The sequence below is a fragment of the Danio rerio genome, chromosome 3, assembly GCF_052040795.2.
Source record: "Danio rerio strain M-AB ecotype USA chromosome 3, GRCz13ab, whole genome shotgun sequence".
Lineage (NCBI taxonomy): Eukaryota > Metazoa > Chordata > Actinopteri > Cypriniformes > Danionidae > Danio > Danio rerio.
This window is the reverse complement of record NC_141023.1, coordinates 9,462,522-9,483,814: the sequence shown is the minus strand read 5'-3', so window position 1 is coordinate 9,483,814 and position 21,293 is coordinate 9,462,522. Positions and strand designations below refer to the sequence as shown.

Below are 21,293 nucleotides of genomic sequence, written 5' to 3'. Positions count from 1 at the left end.
AGGTAACTCCAATATTTATTCAGGTTTTTAAGAAGTTTTGATTCAGCATGTTTTTTGAGCGCGTGTGTTCTCTCTCTCTCGTGAACATGCAGCACGTCTATGCACAAACAGCGGTCAGCGGAGCTGCATACAAACGGCTGTGCAGTTGTTCAAATATGCATTTGCTGACAGACAGTTTGAGCTACTTATTGGAATTATGGGAGATATCGGCCCGACTATATTTAATTGGATGAACATTTTTTAGTTTTATGCCTTACCCAAAATATAAAAATACATATAAATACATTTAGATCATTTACTTTAATCAGTACTATTGGAATGTGAAGAGACTTTGAATCAGCACAACACAAATGTTTTTGAAGACAATCACCTACTGCACCTTTAATGTCTTGATTTGTGGTTGCTGTGGTGTATTCAGGGTGGCATCTAGCAAGGAAACCCCATTCCCCTCCAACACAACAACCTACACCACCCCCCATCCCCCCTACCCCGCACTCTACACTTTCGTCCACGACAACCACCTCCAACAAACCCTCCCTACACGTCTACATGGTTGTTAATTAGTGGTTGTTAGTGTAAAGCCTGGTTTATACTTCTGCGTCAAGTGACCGGTGCAACTCACGGCGCAGGCAACGCGCGCAGCTGTGCATTTATACTTCTGCGCGCTGTCTCCGTTGGTCTGCATTAACACTTCCGAAACGCTAGTTGGCAGTGAGGTGTAAATGTTCCTCTGTGTCGAGTTTCTTCGCTTCTGTTTTGCTATTCTGAACACTTCCTGGATGTACAAGTGACTCAAACTCGCTCGTTTTGAGGCAGGAACCCGCGGACGTGCAACAACTTTAACCATGAGGTAAACACAGAACAAAACTTTCCATCCGGAGCTCCTTCACGGGACTCCACACTTGTAAACAATCGCTCGCGCCATTCGCGTGGCTTTCGGTCCCGCCCAGACTCGTCGGCGCTAGCAAGCCGACCAATCACAGAGCTTGCGCTACGCGTTGTTGCGACGTGTAGTTAAAATTTTTGAGAGGTGCACGTCAGTGACGGCGATGGCCACGGCGAAGGGCTATGCGTCAGCGCCGTAGCCTACGCCGGTGTTTGACGCAGAAGTATAAATCAGCCTTAACTGTGTGGTTCATACCTGCCAACACTCCCATTTTTCCAAGAAGTATCCCGTTTTGTTTCGTCTCCCGGAAAACTCCCGAAATTTCACCACCAAATCCCTGCTGAAAAAAACAGCTTAAACCAGCCTAGGCTGGTTGGCTGGTTTTAGCTGGTCGACCAGGCTGGTTTTAGAGTAGTTTTGGCCATTTCCAGGCTGGTTTCCAGCCATTTCCAGCCTGGTCTTAGATGGTCAGGCTGGGAGATGACCAGCTAAAACCAGCTTAGCCAGGCTGGGAGCCCAGCCAAAACCAGCTATGTCCAGCTTAAACCAGGCTGGTCAAGCTGGTTTTAGCTGGATTTAGCTGGTCATTTTTCAGCCTGACCAGCTAAGACCAGGCTGGAAATGGCTGGAAACCAGCCTGGAAAGGGCCAAAACCCCTCTAAAACCAGCCTGGTCAACCAGCTAAAATTAGCCAACCAGCCTAGGCTGGATTAAGCTGGATTTTTCAGCAGCGGGTCCTTAGCTTTTTGGTAGAGTCTTTAGATTGCCGACATTGGTAGTATTGACCAGGGACCCCAGTCTTGAGTTTGCGACCCCTTCACCTCGTCAGTTGTCTGCACGCCACCAACACTGTTCCCCAATGCCTCCCAATGTAATCAATGTGTTTGATATTTGGTTGCTGGGGTGTTTTTAATGGTTGATCTTGGGTGATCTGTATATTTATGAGAGTAGCTACAGTATACAGTGTCTATTTGTGTGTTGCTGTGTAGTTGTTCGGGTGCTCTAAATTGTTATTTGTGTTGCTGTGTAGTTGTTGGGTTGTTTCAAATGGTTGTTTGTGTGTTGACATGCAGTAGCTGGGATTCTCTAAATAGTTGTTAATGTGTTGTGTGGTTGCCAGTGTGTTTTGATCGGTTGTCAAAGTATTGATATATGGTTGCTGTGGTGTTCTGAATGGCTGTTGCTGTTTGTTTGCAGAGGGGTTCTTAGTTATTGTTATTATGTTGCTATGCAGTTGTTGGGGTGCTCTAAATAGTTGTTTATATGATTGCTGAGTGTATAATGAGTGTTTTTTTTTTAGTATGTTTCTTTCCAGTGTCCTGAATGGTTGCCAGTGTGTCGCTGTGCAATTATGGGGATGTTTTGATTGGTTATTTGGTTGTTGCTATGCAGTGGCTGGGCTATCCTGAATATTGTGTGTTGCTGTGTGGTTGCTGGGTTGTTTCAAGTGGTTGTTTGGAGTAGCTTTGGTGCTCTAAATGGTTGTTTGTATGTTGTTTTGTTTTTTGAGTGGTTTGTAATGTCTTGCTATATGGTTGCTGTTTTTTTCAAGGGGTTGTTTGTGTTGTTTTGGAGTAGCTGTGGTGCTCTAAATTATAGTTTGTGTGTTGTTTGTTTTTTGAGTGGTTGTAAATGTATTGCTATGTGGTTGCTGGGTTGTTTCAAGTGGTTGTTTGTGTGTTGTTTGGAGTATCTGTGGTGCTCTAAATGGTTGCTTGTGTGGTGTTTTTGTTTTTGAGTGGCTGTTAATGTCTTGCTTTGTGGTTGCTGTTTTTTTCAACGGGTTGTTTGTGTTGTTTTGGAGTAGCTGTGGTGCTATAAATTATAGTTTGTGTGTTGTTTGTTTTTTGAGTGGTTGTAAATGTATTGCTATGTGGTTGCTGGGTTGTTTCAAGTGGTTGTTTGTGTGTTGTTTGGAGTATCTGTGGTGCTCTAAATGGTTGCTTGTGTGGTGTTTTTGTTTTTGAGTGGCTGTTAATGTCTTGCTTTGTGGTTGCTGGGTTGTTTTAAATGGTTGTTTGGAGTAGTTGTGGTGCTCTAAATGGTTGTTTGTGTGGTTTGTGGTGTTTTTGTCTTTTTGAGTGGTTTGTAATGTCTTGGTTTGTGGTTGCTGGGTTGTTTTAAGTGGTTGTTTGTGTGTTGTTTTGGAGTAGCTTTCTAAATTTCTAAATGGTTGTTTGTGTGGTGTTTTTGTTTTTGAGTGGTTTGTAATGTCTTGCTATGTGGTTGCTGGGTTGTTTTAAGTGGTTGTTTGTGTTGTTTGGAGTAGTTGTGGTGCTCTAAATGGTTGTTTGTGTGGTGTTTTTGTTTTTGAGTGGTTTGTAATGTCTTGCTGTGTGGTTGCTGGGTTGTTTCAAGTGGTTGTTTGTGTGTTGTTTGGAGTATCTTTGGTGCTCTAAATGGTTGCTTGTGTGGTGTTTTTGTTTTTGAGTGGCTGTTAATGTCTTGCTTTGTGGTTGCTGGGTTGTTTCAAATGGTTGTTTGGAGTAGTTGTGGTGCTCTAAATGGTTGTTTGTGTGGTTTGTGGTGTTTTTGTCTTTTTGAGTGGTTTGTTATGTCTTGGTTTGTGGTTGCTGGGTTGTTTTAAGTGGTTGTTTGTGTGTTGTTTTGGAGTAGCTTTCTAAATTTCTAAATGGTTGTTTGTGTGGTGTTTTTGTTTTTGAGTGGTTGTTAATGTCTTGCTATGTGGTTGCTGGGTTGTTTTAAGTGGTTGTTTGTGTTGTTTGGAGTACCTGTGGTGCTCTAAATGGTTGTTTGTGTGGTGTTTTTGTTTTTGAGTGGTTTGTAATGTCTTGCTATGTGGTTGCTGGGTTGTTTTAAGTGGTTGTTTGTGTGTTGTTTCGGGGAAGCTTTGGTGCTCTAAATGGTTGCTTGTGTGGTGTTTTTGTTTTTGAGTGGCTGTTAGTGTCTTGCTTTGTGGTTGCTGGGTTGTTTTAAATGGTTGTTTGGAGTAGTTGTGGTGCTCTAAATGGTTGTTTGTGTGGTTTGTGGTGTTTTTGTCTTTTTGAGTGGTTTGTAATGTCTTGGTTTGTGGTTGCTGGGTTGTTTTAAGTGGTTGTTTGTGTGTTGTTTTGGAGTAGCTTTCTAAATTTCTAAATGGTTGTTTGTGTGGTGTTTTTGTTTTTGAGTGGTTGTTAATGTCTTGCTGTGTGGTTGCTCAGTTGTTTCAATTGGTTGTGTGTGTTGTTTGGAGTAGCTGTGGTGCTCTAAATGATAGAATGTGTGTTGTTTTGTTTTTTGAGTGGTTGTTAATGTCTTGCTATGTGGTTGCTGGGTTGTTTTAAGTGGTTGTTTGTGTGTTGTTTTGGGGAAGCTTTGGTCCTCTAAATGGTTGTTTGTGTGTTGTTTTGTTTTTTGAGTGGTTGTAAATGTATTGCTATGTGGTTGCTGGGTTGTTTCAATTGGTTGTTTGTGTGTTGTTTGGAGTATCTGTGGTGCTCTAAATGGTTGCTTGTGTGGGGTTTTTGTTTTTGAGTGGCTGTTAATGTCTTGCTTTGTGGTTGCTGGGTTGTTTTAAATGGTTGTTTGGAGTAGTTGTGGTGCTCTAAATGGTTGTTTGTGTGGTTTGTGGTGTTTTTGTCTTTTTGAATGGTTTGTAATGTCTTGGTTTGTGGTTGCTGGGTTGTTTTAAGTGGTTGTTTGTGTGTTGTTTTGGAGTAGCTTTCTAAATTTCTAAATGGTTGTTTGTGTGGTGTTTTTGTTTTTGAGTGGTTGTTAATGTCTTGCTATGTGGTTGCTGGGTTGTTTCTAGTGGATGTTTTGGAGTAGCTGTGGTGCTCTAATGATAGATTGTGTGTTTTGTTTTTTGAGTGGTTGTTAATGTCTTGCTATGTGGTTGTTGGGTTGTTTCAAGTGGTTGTTTGTGTTGTTTTGGAGTAACTGTGGTGCTCTAAATGGTTGTTTGTGTGGTTTGTGGTGTTTTTGTCTTTTTGAATGGTTTGTAATGTCTTGGTTTGTGGTTGCTGGGTTGTTTCAAGTGGTTGTTTGTGTTGTTTTGGAGTAGCTGTGGTGCTCTAAATGGTTGCTTGTGTGGTGTGTGTTGTTTTGTTTTTTGAGTGGTTGTTAATGTCTTGCTGCGTGGTTGCTGTGACATTAAGATTTTTTTTTGTGTTGTTGTGTGGTTCTAAATGGTTGCCAATGTGTTTCTGTGTGAGTTGTAAGTAGTTGTTAGTTACTATGCAATTGCAGGCTGTTAATGTGTTATATAATGTTTTCAGTGTTGTTATTGTTGCTAGTCTTCTAAATTACTGCAGCAGTTTAAATGCTTATTAGTCTGTTGCTGTGTGGTTCCTTTTGTGTTCTGAATGGTTGCGTTGTGTAGTATGTCGCTATTGTTGGTCGGAATGGTTATTAGCGTGGTAGTTGTGGTGTTCTTAATGGTTGTTACTAGTGTGTTCCTGTGCAGTTATGGGGATGTTCATTCATTTTCTTTTCGGCTTAGTCCCTTTATCTGGCACTCGGAGGAAAACGAGGAAACCCACGCAAGCACGGGGAGAACATGCAAACTCCACACAGAACTGGCCCAGATGGGGCTAGGACCAGCAATCTTCTTGCTGTGAGGCGAATGTGCTGCCCACTACACCACCGTCCTGCCCACTGTGGGATGTTCTGATTGGTTATTTATTTATTTGTTGCATGTTGCTGTGTGGTTGCTGGGTTGCTTCAAGTGATTGCCTGTGTGTTGCTATGTAGTAGCTGGGATGCTCTAAATAGTTGTTGATGTGTTGTTTGGTTGCTGTTGTTTCAGTGTTTGTTCTTTTCATGCTGTGTGGTTGCTGCAATAGTCTCATTTGTTGTTAGTGTGTTGCTAAAGGGTTGCTGTTGTGTTGTTTTAGGATGCTCTGAATTTTTTTTTCGAGTTAGTGTGGGTGCTGGGCCGTTCAGTGAGGTTGTTTGTATGTTGTTATCTTTGAGTTGGGGTGCTCTAAATGGTTGTTAATGCATTGTGTGTGTGTTTTTAGTGGTAGTTAAAGTCTTGCTATGTGGTTACTGTAGCATTCTGAATGGTTGTTAATGTCTTGCCGTGGTGTTCTGAATGATGGTTGTTGTGTTACTGTGTTGTTTTTAGAGTGCTCTGAATGATTAATCATGTGCTATTGTGTGTTTGCTAGGATGTTCCAAGTGATTGTTTGTTGCAATGCTTTGGCTGGGGAGCTCTAAATGGTTGTTAATGTGTTGTTGTGTGGTTGCTGTTGTGTTTTGAGTGGTTAATGCTGCTAGTCTAAAAGATAGACATTGTTTTGCCAGGTGAGTAGTGGTTAGTTGTTAGTTTGTTGCTGTGGTTTTCTTATTTGTTGTTTGTGTGTTGCTAAAGTGTCTGATTGGCTGTTTGTGTGTTGCTCTTCTATTTTTAAATGGTTTCACGTAAGAGGTCTTATAATTTCAGAGGATGTGCACCTGATTCTGAAGGTAATGGGAATCTAGTTGAGGTCATAATGAGCTCTTGACGGTAATATATCGGTTGTTAATCACTCCTCACCAGTTTAACAGCCGTCTCTGACACGGTGCTAAATTTAACCATCAACACATGGGCATTTGCTCCGTTCTGGCCTTTAGAGGTTCAGAACTGTCACATCAACTGTGAGCTGTTACACAGACTGCTCTAGTTTTGGGAAATAAAATATGGTTTTAGCACTATTTTCAGTCAAGGTGGCCTGTTGTTGCATTGAAGCGTTTTAGAGTTGAGTCTAAAATATTCTGGTCCATCAGTCCGCAGCTGTTGAATCTTTATATGCATCAGCAGGAGCAACAGAAGCACACTCAAATTAATAAGTGCCAGATATCAATCTTTTGTAGTGCATTAATGAACAGAGACAATGGGTCATCACAAGCTGTAAAATAATAAACAGTCTAATAATAATAATAGCCACCATTTTGATGTCATCAGTGACGTCAGTTGCATAAATAGTCATATAAGAGTAGCTAGATTTCAGGTATAATAGACGATTCTACTTTTTCACAGTCATGCTTGACAAAAAAAAATATATATAATTACCATTGACATCATTTAAAATGCAGTTAATGGTTGAAGATTGAATGGTTAGGATTAAAATTGACTCTTGTGGTCGATTTACTTGACTTCTAGTTGATCTTTTGGAAAAGTGGCAGAAGGTTGTGTTTACTGAGGAGTCATCTGTTGAACTGCATCCCAACCATCACAAATACCGCAGAAGACCTTTTGGAACCTGCATGGACCCAAGATTCACGCAGAAATCAGTCAAGTTTGGTGAAGGAAAAATTATGGTTTGGAGTTACATTCAGTATGGGGGTGTGAGAGATCTGTGGACGGCAATATCAACAGCCTGAGGTATCAAGACATTTGTGCTGCCCATTACATTACAAACCACAGGTTAAACCTTACAGTTTTATATGTCTTAACAATAAAATGAAAAAAAAAAAAAAAGAATTACTCAGGTGAGGATCGAACACGGATCGACAATTTCGTAACGCAACGTGCTGACCACTGTACCACAATGGCGCTGTTACGGTTGTGTGGTTGCATTTTGCTCATGGGGCTGCGAGACAATAAATAAGAAGAGCGGAGCTGCGGCAAAATAATGAATAAAAAGAGTGAGGCTATGGTCAAATGAAAAAAAAAGTGCGACTGCTGAGAGTGCAAGCAGCTAGAAACACCGGCCCTCACGGCCAAAAAAAACTGGAACTCTCCCGGCCCTCCCAATTGACCAATCCGGGCCTGCTCCTCCTCATACTCCAGCCTCTACATCAAAGCTCCTGAAAGCAAAGAAGGTCACGGTGCTCCAGGATTGGCCAGCCCAGTCACCAGACATAAACATTATTAAGCATGTCTGGGGTAAAATGGAGTAGTCATTGAATGACTGATGAATGCAAGGAATTTTCATGAACTCAGGGAGTCCTGCAAGAACGCTTTCTTTGCCATTCCTGATGACTTTATTAATAAGTGATTTGAGTGATTGTAGAGATGTATAGATGCAGTTCTCCAAGCTCATGGAATCAGACTCAATATTCATTCCGTCTCCACTGCAGCATGACTTTATATTCTATACTGGACATTATTTCTGTTAAGTGACGAGACTTTTGTCTAAGCAAAGTCAGACGTTACTGTCCTAATCAAATAATTATAAATCAAGGCATGATCATATAAGCCTTTTTGGTGTAATAGAGGGCTTTGCCTTTCATCTAAGCCACTTCTGACACCAAATGATTAACTAGAAGTCAAGTTATTATTTGTTATTTCTAAAACTTAGATAGGATCTTGTTATAAAAGCTGCTGTGTTATTATAATTTTTTGTGTATATGTTGCTCTTCTATTTTTAAATGGTTTAACATAGTTAAAAATAAGTGAAAAAAAGTGGCAAATAAGTTTCGGCATTTAAACAGAAGTAATAATTTTACACTAAAAATAAATAACAAAACAATTATTAAATAAAATCAATAAAAAATTTGAATAAATAAAGTATTTATCTAATGTAAATCTAAGCTATTAGCTAAGTTTTTCCCTCTTAAATAGAATAAATGTAGTCAAAGGCTGCTGAAAATCAGTTTTGATCAACTATATTACAAAATAGTTTGGTATTTTTCTTTTTTTTTTCTCTTTGGAGTAGAAATGTGTATATTCCATACAAAGTGTAAAGCTGAACGGTCCAGTTCCTGTCATGTGACTGACGGTGTGCTCAAGGCAATCAACAAGGTGTACCTGGAAAGCATGAGACGCAATGCAAGCTGCGCCTCCGTTGGAAACAACAAACTTGCACACGCAAAAAACACAATATGTGAATAACCATTCGTTAAAAAGCTTTAGCCATAGTTAATTAGCCTCGGTGTACAAGTTAAAAACTTCAAACTAGAGCAAAGTTAGCATAACTTTGTTTAGTTGCAGCAGTTTTGTTCCGTGCAGAAACACGGTGTTGAGAAGCCTTTACGATTAATTAACCATGACAAATGAAATCGTGGTTAATAGTGAAATTGGTTAATGTTTAATGGTACTGTGCGACAGCTATATTTTGTATAAAAAATTATATTGATAATAGTCTCACTGTAACGAAGTGGCTGACACAGAGGGATCCATTTGCAGTATTTTTATTAAACACAGTTTAATAAACAATAGCACACAGATGTTGTGCGTGTGCAGACTCGCATCAAACACAGTAGTATGTAGTCGTTAAGCTGGCGGCTGGTAAACACAGGATGAGTATGCAGGCATGGGTCAGAGGCAGGCAGCTAGTATCAGAGTCGGTAAGCAGGCCAGAGTTCAAGGCTAGGGTTAAAGTCGGGATTCAGGCTGGAGTACAAGGCAGGCGGCAGGCAAGACTGGGTCAGTAAACGACGCAGGATCACAACGGGAAAGCAGGCAAGGATGAGAACGCTCAGTAGTGTTAGCCGGGGCAGAACAAGACTTCGCAATGAGGCTGTGTGTAAGTGCTGCTTATATGTGTGTGGTGAGTGATTATTGGATGTGCTTCAGGTGTTTTCTGCAATCAGTGTATGTGGATGACGTAATAGCCCCTTTCACACAGTGATACCGGTAAATATCTGGAAAATTTCCGGAAAGACTTTACCGGTATATTGAAAAAGCGCTGTTCACACAGGCGAGGACGTTACGGAAATTTTCCGGAAAAGAGCATTCACACATCCATTCCAAAATACCGGTAAATTCTGACATCATTCACCACAAATGAGCTTTAAACGGCTGCGCTTGTATTTGTAAACATTTGACTAAATTACAAACTCTGTGGATGATCAATATTGTGAACAACTTTCGCAGGATCACTTTCGCATGTCGAGATGTTCATAATATGTGCGTGTGCTGGCGCTCATAGGCGCACACAAAGCTTGAAGGTAAACAAACAACGGCTTATCATAAGCATCTCATCGATGATTATTTACACAGTTGGCATTAAGAAGAACATATAAACGTGATCTGACTAACTTCTAGCAGCTAAATGCGTCTGGAAAAATATTCAAAGGTTTTTATTCTCACAAACCGCACGGACGTAAATGCGTCTGACTGTTGTGATTGGCTAAAGCAGACGTCTCACGTCAGCACGTTCTAGACGTGCACGCGCTTATTACGGGAATCTTCCTTCTGCATTTACACAGCGCAGCATTCCGGCAAATTGCCGGTAATGTTACAACTTCTCTTTCCGGAAAATAGCCAGAACGAATTTACCGGTATTTTCAAAAAGGACCTGTTCACACATACAGACCTTTCCGGAAAATTGCCGGCAATTTTCCGGAAAGGTCTGTATGTGTGAAAGGGGCTAATGTCAATAGTCCGGTGATGGTGACCTCTGCTGGCCAGCGAGGGGAATGACTGGGACCGAGTCGGTGACACATTAATAGCTATAAAATATTTAAGTTATTCCACTAGTGCTTTATTAAGATACATTAATAGTTAGCAGATAAATAATCATTTAAAATGTTATTTTCATTGTTGACGTTTAAAACTCTGGGTGTGCGGCAAGGTGAAAACAGTGATTTTGACACCTAAAAGGAGGTTGAATAATATGAAATATATAAAATGGAAAGCTGGTAATTTTTTAAAACTAGGTTTTATTGTTAGTTTGACAAAGAAAGAGGAATTTAAACAAAATTATATATATTTTTGGATATATGATCCAAGATATAAAAGTGCCCGCAGTTGAAGAATTACCCTTATATATCCTTAAGACTTATATACTGATAATAACATCTAAAAAACACAATTTTTATGTCACGAGACCTTTAAACGTGTCTCTCGGGGGGTAAATATGAGTTCTGGTATCGTCGCAGTGCAGTTTGACTCTGATCGGCCTGTCATTGTTGTGAGCGAGCAGTGCAGTGGAAAACTTGTCCCAGTCATTTGCAGGAGGAGAGTGAGATTGATGTTCATATTTCATCCATGGGTGAGTTTTCAGTATTCACCGCATGGCTCGTTCGCTCTCTATTGGATCCGCTGGTTGAACGTCTGGTCGTGACGCCAGCTTTCAGCATCACGGATTAATTACTGGCAGCTCATGTGCAAACAAACTAACACCAGCGCTGCACAAATGTTAGTGATGTGATTAGAAGCAGATGCGAGAGAGGAAGTGAATGGTGGAAGGGGAGAAAGTGCTGTAATAGGGGTCTATATTACTTCCAATGAAGCTGTGGTGTGTTTGAAGTCTTAACCCTTTGATGATCAGTGTGTTTCAAGTGGCCTGACTGAGTTTTTATTTTCTTGCAAGAAATTGTTTGATATTCCAATTTCCATTTATCATGTGGTATTCTGTTATCATTCGAAATGTATTTATCATTTTCCTTTATCATTCAGAATTCCAAATTTCATTATAGCTTCTTATTCCATATTGCATAATCATTTGGTTTACCAAAGTCCATTTTCATTCAGTATTCCAAATTCCATTATCGTTCCACTAGTTCATTATCATTCCCTATTCCTTTATCATTTGTTATTCTAAAGTCCTTTATCATTCCCTATATAAAATTCCACAACTATTCAGTTTTTCAAATTCCATTGTCATCTGGCATTTAAATTTTGGAATATCCCATTATAATTATGTATTCCATTATCATTCTGTGTTCCATATTCCAGTTTCCTTCCATAGTCCTTTATTTTTATTTCCAAATTCCAGTATCTTCTAGTATTCTAAATGTATTATAACCCCTTATTCCATATTCCATAATTTTTTATTATTCCAAATTCCATTATCATTGGGTAATCCCTTATCATTCTGTGTTCCATATTCCAGTTTCTGCCATAGTCCTTTATTTTTTCCCCCATATTCCATTAGCATTTGTTATTCCAAATTTAATTTTCATTCCCTGTATTATACTCCACAATCATTTAGTATTTCAAATTCCATAATCATCCGGCATTCCATATTCTATTTTTAATGCATTTTCCAAAATCATTTGTTATTATAAATTTCATCAAGTATTCCAATATCATTCTGTGTTCCATATTTCAGTGCTATTCCATATTCCTTCATCTTTTCCCCAAAACTCCATTATTATTCAGTATTCTGAATTTCATTATAACTCGTTATTCCATAACCATTGGTTTTCCAAAGTCCATTATCATCCTGCTCTATTGTCATTCAGTATTCCATATTCCATCATCATTTGTAATTCCAAATTTCATTTTCAGTCCCTGTATAATATTCCACAATCATTCAGTATTCCATTATCATCCAGCATTCCATATTCTATTTTCATTGCATTTTCCATAATAATTTATCATTTCAAGTTCCATTAAGTAATCCATTTTGTGTTCCATATTCCAGTTTCCTTCCATAGTCCTCTATTCCCCCCCCCCCCCCCCCCCAAATTCCATTATCATTTAGTATTCCAAATTTATCATAACTCCTTATTCTAAATTCCATGATCATTTTGTATTCTGAAGTCCATTATCATCTGGTGTTCTATAATCCATCATCATTCGCTATACCATGTTACATTATCATTCCGTATTCCATATTCCATTATCGTTTGTTATTCCAAATGTAATATTTATTTCTTGTATTATTCTCCACAATTATTAAGTATTCCAAATTCCATTATCATAGGGCGTTCCGTATTCTATTTTCAATGCATTTTCCATAATCATTTGTTATTCCAAATTTCATCAAGTTTTCCAACATCATTCTGTGTTCCATATTCCAGTTTCCCTCCATAAACTTTTATTGTTTTTTCCAAATTTAATTTTCATTTAGTATTCCAAATGTATTATAACTCCTTAATCCATATTCCAAGATCATATTGTATTCTGAAGACCATTGTCATCATTTGTTCTATATTTTATTATCATTCGTTATCCCAAATTCCATTATCATTTAGTATTCCATAATCATTTGTCATTTCAAATTTCATTTTCATTCCCTGTATTATACTCAACAATCCTTCAGTATTCCAAATGCCATTATCATCTGGCATTCCATATTCTATTTTCAATGCATTTTCCATAATCATTTTTTATTTCAAATTCCATCATCAAGTATCACCAATATCATTCTGTGTTCCATATCCCATTATCATTCCATATTCTTTCATCTTTTTTTCTTCCAAAATACCATTTTCATTCAGTATTCTGAATTTCATTATAACTTGTTATTCCATAACCATTTGGTTTTCCAAAGTCCATTATCATCCTGTTCTATTGTCATTCAGTATTCCATATTGCATTATCAATTGTTATTCCAGATTTCATTTTCATTCCCTGTATTATACTCCACAATCATTCAGTATACCAAATTCCATTATCATCCGGCATTCCATATTCTATTTTCATTGCATTTTCCATAATCATTTGTTATTCCAAATTTCATTATTATTAAGTGTACCATGATCATTCTGTGTTCCATTTTCCAGTTTTCTTCCATAGTCCTTTTTTTTCTCTCCCCAAATTCCATTATAATTTAGTATTCCAAATTTATTATAACTCCATATTCCATGATCATTTTGTATTCTAAACTCCATTATCATCTGGTCTTCTATATTCCATTTGCATTCATTATTCCAAATTCCATTATCATTCCGTATTCCATTTTCCATTATCGTTTGTTATTCCAAATTTTATTTTCTTTCCCTGTATTATACTCAAAAATCATGTAGTATTCCAAATTCCATTATTATCCAGCGTTCCATATTCTATTTTCATTGCATTTTCCATTATCATTTGTTATTTCAAATTCCATCATCAAGTATTCCGATATCATTCTGTGTTCCATATTCCAGTATCATTCCATATTCCTTCATCTTTTATTTCCCAATATTCCATTATCATTCAGTATTCTGAATTTCATTATAACTCGTTATTCCACATTCCATAATCATTTGGTTTTCCAAAGCCCATTATCATCCTGCTCTATTGTCATTCAGTATTCCATATTCCATTATCATTTGTTATTCCAAATTTAATTTTCATACCCTGTATTATACTCAACAATCATTCAGTATTCCTTATTTTATTATCATTCGGCATTCCATATTCTATTTTTAATGCATTTTCCATAATCATTTGTTATTCTACATTCCATTATCCTTAAGTATTCCATTATCAATCTGTGTTCCATATTCCAGTATCATTCCATATTCCTATATTTTTTCCCAAAATTCCATTGTCATTTAGTATTTTAAATTTCATTATAACTAGTTGTTCCATAATCATTTGGTTTTCCAAAGTCCATTATCATCCTGTTCTATTGTCATTTAGTATTCCATATTCCATTATCATTTGTAATTCCAAATTTCATTTTCATCCCTGTATAGCACAGGTGTCAAACCCAGTTCCTGGAGGGCTGGAGCTCTGCACAGTTTAGTTCCAACCCTAATTAAAAACACCTGATCAAACTATTTGAGTCCTTTCGGCTTGTTTGAAACCTACAGGTAAGTGTGTTGGAGCAGGGTTGGAACTAAACTGTGCAGGGCTGTGGACCTCCAGGAACTGGCTTTGACACCTGTGCTGTATAATATTCCACAATCATTCAGTATTCCAAATTCTAAAATCATCCAGCATTCCATATTCTATTTTCAATGCATTTTCGATAATAATGTGTTATTTCAAATTCCATCATCAAGTATTCCATTATCATTCTGTGTTCCATATTCCAGTTTCCTTCCATAGTCCTTTATTTTTCCCCAAATTCCATTTTCATTTAGTATTTCAAAGGTATTATAACTGCTTATTCCATATTCCATGATCATTTTGTATCCTGAAGTCGCTGATTCGAGCCGCTAGTTGGCATGTTCTCCCCGTGTTCCCCCACAGCCTGGAGGTGAATTGAATCAACTAAATTGTCTGTAGTGTGTGAATGAGTGTGCATGGATGTTTCCCAGTACTGGATTGTGGTTGGAAGGGCATCAGCTACATAAAACAGATGCTGAAATAGATGGTGGTTCATTCTGCTGTGGTGAAATAGAGACTAAAGCCGTGCTCATACTGTGAGATTTAAGCCACGATTTTGTCATCTGAGACAAATTTGGGAAATCCTGAAAGATTCCTGAAATCCTTGACTAAAATCGGTGATCTTTGATTGTTGGTTTGACGTTCACAGACAGCCGCTTGGTGTCTGTTGCGATCAGATTTTTCCTCTGATGAAGTTCTGTCAGGCGAAGCAATGGCGTTGTAGGTAGTGCTGTCACCTCACAGCAAGAAGGTCGCTGGTTTGAGCCTCGGCTCAGTTGGCGTTTCTGTGTGGAGTTTGCATGTTCTCCCTGCGTTCGCTTGGGTTTCCTCCGGGTGCTCCGGTTTCCCCCACAGTTCAAAGACATGCAGTACAGGTGAACTGGGTAGGCTAAATTGTCCGTAGTGTATGAGTGTGTGTGTGAATGTGTCTGTGTGGATGTTTCCCAGAGATGGGTTGCGGCTGGAAGGGCATCCGCTGCATAAAAACTTGCTGGATAAGTTGGCGGTTCATTCCGCTGTGGCGACCCCGGATTAATAAAGGGACTAAGCCGACAAGAAAATGAATAAATGAATGAATGAATGAATGAAGTTCTGGCACTTTTCCTGCAGCGTGATGACAGCTGCGATGAGCATCAATCCAAGAACACATAGGAGCTTCAAATTTTATTCCCCTGGTTTTATTATTGAGACATGCCTTGTGCAAAATCGACGCTACATATAGTTTACGTTTGCTGTAAGGAATCATTTCACATCGTGGGATAGTGAAAGTGTCACGGGTGGATTACGTCAAACTCCAGGGGCGTTTTCTTTCGTGTTTGGCGAGTCTTCATTGTCGTTCAGTCTGACTTTATGACAGCTGAGATCTTACAGTGTGACATGGGAGCCATGTTCGTGCAGTCTGACATGCGACAATCGTTCAGGATTTTTTAAAAATTTAAAGTGTGAGGCGGCCTTAAGCTAAAGGAAAATAAATAAATGAATGAAATATAATGACTACCTGAAACAGAAAATAAATACAAGATGAATTTTATTGAAAGCAAAAGAAGTGCTCAGCAATGATAGAAATAACAGAGAAATGAATACGGAACAATTGATTAAAGCGGTATTTGGCTCAACAATGAGAGTCTGCTGTTCATTTATTGAGTGCCAGAAGTTTTTAAGTTTGCCTGGAGAAGTTTCTTGGTGTGATTCTGGTGTTGCATGTGAAGTCGTAAATCAACTCTGCCTTTTGCAGTTCTTTTTTTCTCTAAATAAATCCAGGCTGTTTACCTATCAGTGAATTGACTGTATATCTGCTCTGCATTTTAAGCTTTTATTAAGTGTTTTTCTGTCCTCCCTGAAAGCACTGGCTCAGTTTGCCAAAGGAAAGAGGCTGTTTTGCAGTGCAGAGATGCTCAGACCTCAGTTCACTTCTTCGAGCAGCTGTATTTATTTATCACTTTTATTGGCATTCTTTTTTCTCCTTAAATTTTCTCTTTATTATTTATTTGCTTACATAAAATAATTATAATTTGTCTTTATTTAATCACTTAATAATTAATATATAAATATTCCAACAAATCCATTTTTATGTATCATATTTTAATAATTTAATCATTATGCACTCATTAGTTTGTTAATTTTTCATATTTGTATTCATTAATTGTAGCTTTTATTATTTTTATTTAAAAGTTTGCAATTTATTTGTATATTTTTGGATTTTTTATACATTAAGTTCTTTTATTATTTTTATTGTTTTTGTTGTTATTATGATGATGATTTTTATTATTATTAATAGTAGTAGTTTTAATAATTTTTTTTACTTTTTATATATTTAAATTATTATTATTATTAATGAATAATATAATGAATTTTTCATTTGACCATTAATGTTTTTCGTATTTTTAATACAATTTTTATAATTTTATCATTATTTAATTACATAATTATTAATATATATTTACTCAACAAATCCATTGTTTATATGTAAGATTTATTTTGTGTGAATTTAGTCATTTACTCATTTTACTCATCATATACTCATTTGCTGGTTCATTTTTAATATTTTTATCACTCTTTGTACATTAATTTTTATCATTTATTTTTATATAGTTTATTATTGTGGTTGTTGTACTTTTTTTCTATTTTAAGTGATTATTAATAGTTAATTTCTTATTTTTACCATTAATAATTTTTCATTTTATTTTTATGAAAATATATTTTAATAGAATCTTTATTTAAACACTTAATCATTATTATATTTAACCCAATAAATCCATTGTTTTTATGTAATATTTAAATTAATTATTTTTTTGTTTATGTTCATCATTCATTTATTTATTTGTTATTTTTTCATATTTTTCTATCCTTTTTTATTATTTATTTTAGCAGTTTTTAAAATTATTATTTTAATTAATTTTAAGTTTTTTCTCTATTGTTAAAGTAATTATTATGAATTAATTTCTTATTTTTACCATTAATATTTTTCAGTTTATTTTCCTAAAAATCAGTTCTTTATATTTTAAAAGAATCTTTATTTAATCACCTAATCTATCGTTTAAATGTAATATTTTTAAAATAGTTATTTTATTTCTAATTATCATTTATCATTATCACTTAATCATTATTACATTTACCCAACAAATTCATTGTGTATATGTAATATTTTTGTAATTAATTTATAAATTTATTTATATTTATCATTCACTCATTTGGTAATTTTTCATATTTTCATTATTTTTTTGTAATTTCTTTCTTGTCATTTATTTTTACATTATTATTATTATTATTATTATTTATATTAATTAATCAATTTATTAAAAAAATATTTTTTTGTTTGCTAATTCATTTTGGTTATATAAATTTAAACCTTTTACATTTTAATATTTTTAATCCAAATGTGCTTTAAAATCATGGAGAAAATTGTCATTTTTATTATTATTATTATTATTATTATTATTAATGTAATAATAATAATAATAATAATAATAATAATACTTATTATTATTATTATTATTATTATTATTATGTTTAATATTATTTTATTATTATTTTATTATTATTACTATTATTATCATCATCATCATCATTTATTTAATTATTTATTTTCTTTTAGGAGTGGCTACAACACTACTCGTAGTTTCTCGCACAACCCAACCACAATCAGCAACCAGTCTACAACATTCTTCAACGTCCTCCAAGAGGATTTTCATTTGCCGCTCCTGAATATCAGTAAGTCTGCACCCATAAACCTCCACACTCATTCATGCGGCGCGGCTTTACTCATTATTGTGCTAATGAACTAAAGTCAGTCTGCGCCACGTCTCTGCCAACATATGAATCGCCTCTATAAAAATCCATCTTGCTGAAGCAGGTCTATAATAATGGATGTGTGCGTGTGTGTGTGTTGTATGTGCATATGGCTGCGTCATTGTGGATAAACGCAGCTCATTTGCATGCACGGAGCGCAGGCCCACGCTTAATATTTAACAAGATATATATGCAGCGGCACACAGGCCTGAAAATGAGAAAATGAGCTGCCTGATAGAATTACGTCCTCGCCTTTAATTTCTGAGCAAGAGACAGCCAGATATCAGACATAGCGGGAAAACACACAGCATTTCACACTCATTCAATGTCTTTTAAAATACACATGAAATCAAAACTAACCACTCTGATTTTGTTCGCTTGCATTACTAGTTTAATAGTGAACAATTAATCTGTGCATTTCAGTAAGAAAAAAATGTTTGCCTTTCTTATGTTTAATTGAAATCTAAAATTGCACTTCCTATTTGTTTTCAGTTAAATTCTCAGATGATGTCAGTCTGAGGAATTGGGCGTGGCTAACATACTTAACCACGCCCCTCCAGCTGTTAGTTTTGACAACAAACAGAAATGGTGTGGAGGAGAAGGAGTCTGTTAAGTTTTAATAACTATCTCAAAACCCTTTCCCTGGCCATTTCAAATGAAATACCTACTTATCCAATCAGGACAGAGTAGAAAAAAACAAGCCACGCCCACTGTTTTCTCATTTAATATTTAGTTTCTCTAGGAACTGCGTCACAATACAGAAAAATGTTTGCAGCTTCTGGTTCATGCAGACTTTAAGGGCCCTGTTTTGATGGTCCATGCGCAGAGCGCAAAACGCAGGGCGCAAACGCTTTCAGGGCATGTCAGGACGCGTTTTTGCTAATTTTAGGACGGGAAATCTGCCTTGCGCCGCGGCGCATGGTCTAAAAGGGTTGAGTTTATTTTCTTAATGAGTTATTGGTGTGTTTTGAGAATAAACCAATTAGAGTCTCATCTCCCATTCCCTTTAAGAGCCAGCTGCGTCGCGCCAAGAGCGCATTCGCTATTTACAGGACGCAAAGTAAGTCTAAGTGGAAAAAAATTAGCATTTCACTAGCAAACAGTTAACAGTTGACAGTTTTTTAACAGAAAACTGTTAAACAGAGCATCTACTGCGTGAGAATGAGAGATAATGGAACTACTTTCACTTTCGCTCTTTGATAGGGAAACCTTTACGCACAGACATCAATTAGTCTATAAATAAATACTTTCGTTTGTTAAGCGCAAATATTCGTTTCAAAACTATTTCTAAATTCAGTTCTAATTTCCAGCAAACGAATAAATGAATAATAATAGCAAAATGTGCTCAAAAACCTGAGTTATATCCTAAAACACATGCTGTGCCCCATATGGTCTAAAACCTGACAGGTGGGCAAATCTAAGCTTGTTTTCAGTAAAACAAATATAAATATGGATATAATACAGAATACTGCTAATAATAATAACATTCTACAAAAGCAAATTGTTATGAATGAACTGAAAAAAGCCTCCCGAGATGAAGAAGACATAAAAGCAATGGTTTTTCATATTTATGTAGGCTAGAAAATAATATGTTTTGTAATATTTTAATCCTTTATATTTATATCCTATATCTATTCTTATTATATCCTATATATATCCTTAATATTTACATTTTTTTCATATGTAAAGATATTTGCCTATTGCTCTCTTGTGTGTATTAAGCAGTGTGTAAGCGAGGCGCAACTCTGCGCCGGAGTTTAGACCGGGTTAGTTTTGGTCTAATGAAAAATCTATTTTAGTTTCTCAAAATAGCAACGCGCCAGCGGTCCACCTCAGAACGCCTTCCTTTTTAGACCAGAACGCCTATGGGCGCACAAATGAGCGCTAATGCATTTGCTATTTAAACAGCGTAGCGCAACGCCTCAAAACGACTCTTGCGCCAAGCTGAAACTACCAAAAGACCATTGCGCCACGCCTTGCGCCACACTGCGCCGAGTGTATGATAGGGCCCAAAGTGTTTTTTAGCCAACAATAGACTTCTGCTGACAAGGTTGAAGGGATCATTGTCACTTTTATATGACAGTGTTTCCTCTAGGATTTTTTCCAGCTGTTGTCGCAGACTCTGTTGGGCCTTTTACACAGATCCACCAACTACCTGTGACAATATTTCAATGACACGTCGTGAGCACAGTATTACAAGTCCAGATCGCGTTCATGTAATGCGAATCCCTTTCCTTGTGTGCTGATTTTCTCTGTTAGTGGACCAACTCTTTTGTACGCCCTCATATATTCTCTGCTCAAGTGCAGATTTTCTTGTGCGCTCTCAAATAAACACTGTTGAAGTGCGATTTAGTGCGTTTATGTTACAGGTATGTCTACAACATCTGTTCAATTTGCTAGAAATATTTAGGAATTTCTCTAATAGACCTAGAGAACGGCATTAATGCGTCCTGAAGTAAAGTGAAACAGCTATAAACTCCAACAAGATAAAGTCATCTGCACATTTTAAAGTATTATAAAGCATTATCTGTAAAGTTTAATTATAGAAACTGTGTTCATCTCAGCTGAAAGCTAGCCTCAGCCATCACGCAGCTGTCAGTCAGTCAGCTTGTCACCTTAAAGGGTTAAACAAATAACGCACAGCACTACTACGGTTACAGAAAGTTTGCGCTGTTATAATGTACTTACCTTTTAATTAATTATTAATTTAATAATTTATAATTTAAAGATTTGGTGGGATTATATCCCGCTATTAAAAAAACAATGACTAAATGTTTTGAATGAGAAGTAATGTAGCAGTGGCGGGGTGAGTTTTGGTGTCGCACTGCCATGGAAAAATGAATGTAGCGGAAACCATATATGCTTTCTTAATTATAGTGTTGATGTTGTGATTTAGTTCAAATATAATCAGTTAAATAGATTTATGCCTTCGTTTAGTTGTTTAAGTGTAAAACGAGATGAAATATTGCTTAAATGTCCCATGAAGTGCTTAGAAATATGCTTTTTATTCAATGTTTGACAGTTTGAACTTAAACACAAGTGAAGGTGGCACATAGTGCAGCTCCTCCCCTTATTAAAATAACAGCCAATAGCATTTGTTTTATCACAGTTCTGCCAGTGAGAGTGGTTGAGATCAAGGGCATCAAATGAAAAGTAAATGTATAGCGTCTTGAAGGGGCGGGGCATGTCATATACTAGAGAGCATTTGATTGGTTATGAATGTGGAACTACTAGAATTCTAGAGTTACCATAACGAAC

At 36.6% G+C, this 21,293-nt stretch overlaps 1 protein-coding gene across 3 annotated transcripts in view; it reads left to right on the top strand.

The window, feature by feature from the left end:
- Positions 1 to 21,293, top strand: part of LOC141381137 (uncharacterized) — a 106,498-nt gene that overhangs the window by 38,450 nt on the left and 46,755 nt on the right. For 2 of the 3 annotated variants that reach the window (XM_087243954.1, XM_087243953.1), the window contains one exon: positions 17,842 to 17,957. In XM_087243954.1, coding sequence (XP_087100080.1) covers positions 17,842 to 17,957 — 116 coding nt within the window. Of the gene's footprint in view, positions 1 to 10,126; positions 10,750 to 17,841; positions 17,958 to 21,293 lie in introns of those variants that run through there. The other variant, XR_015480425.1, reaches the window with a different exon arrangement.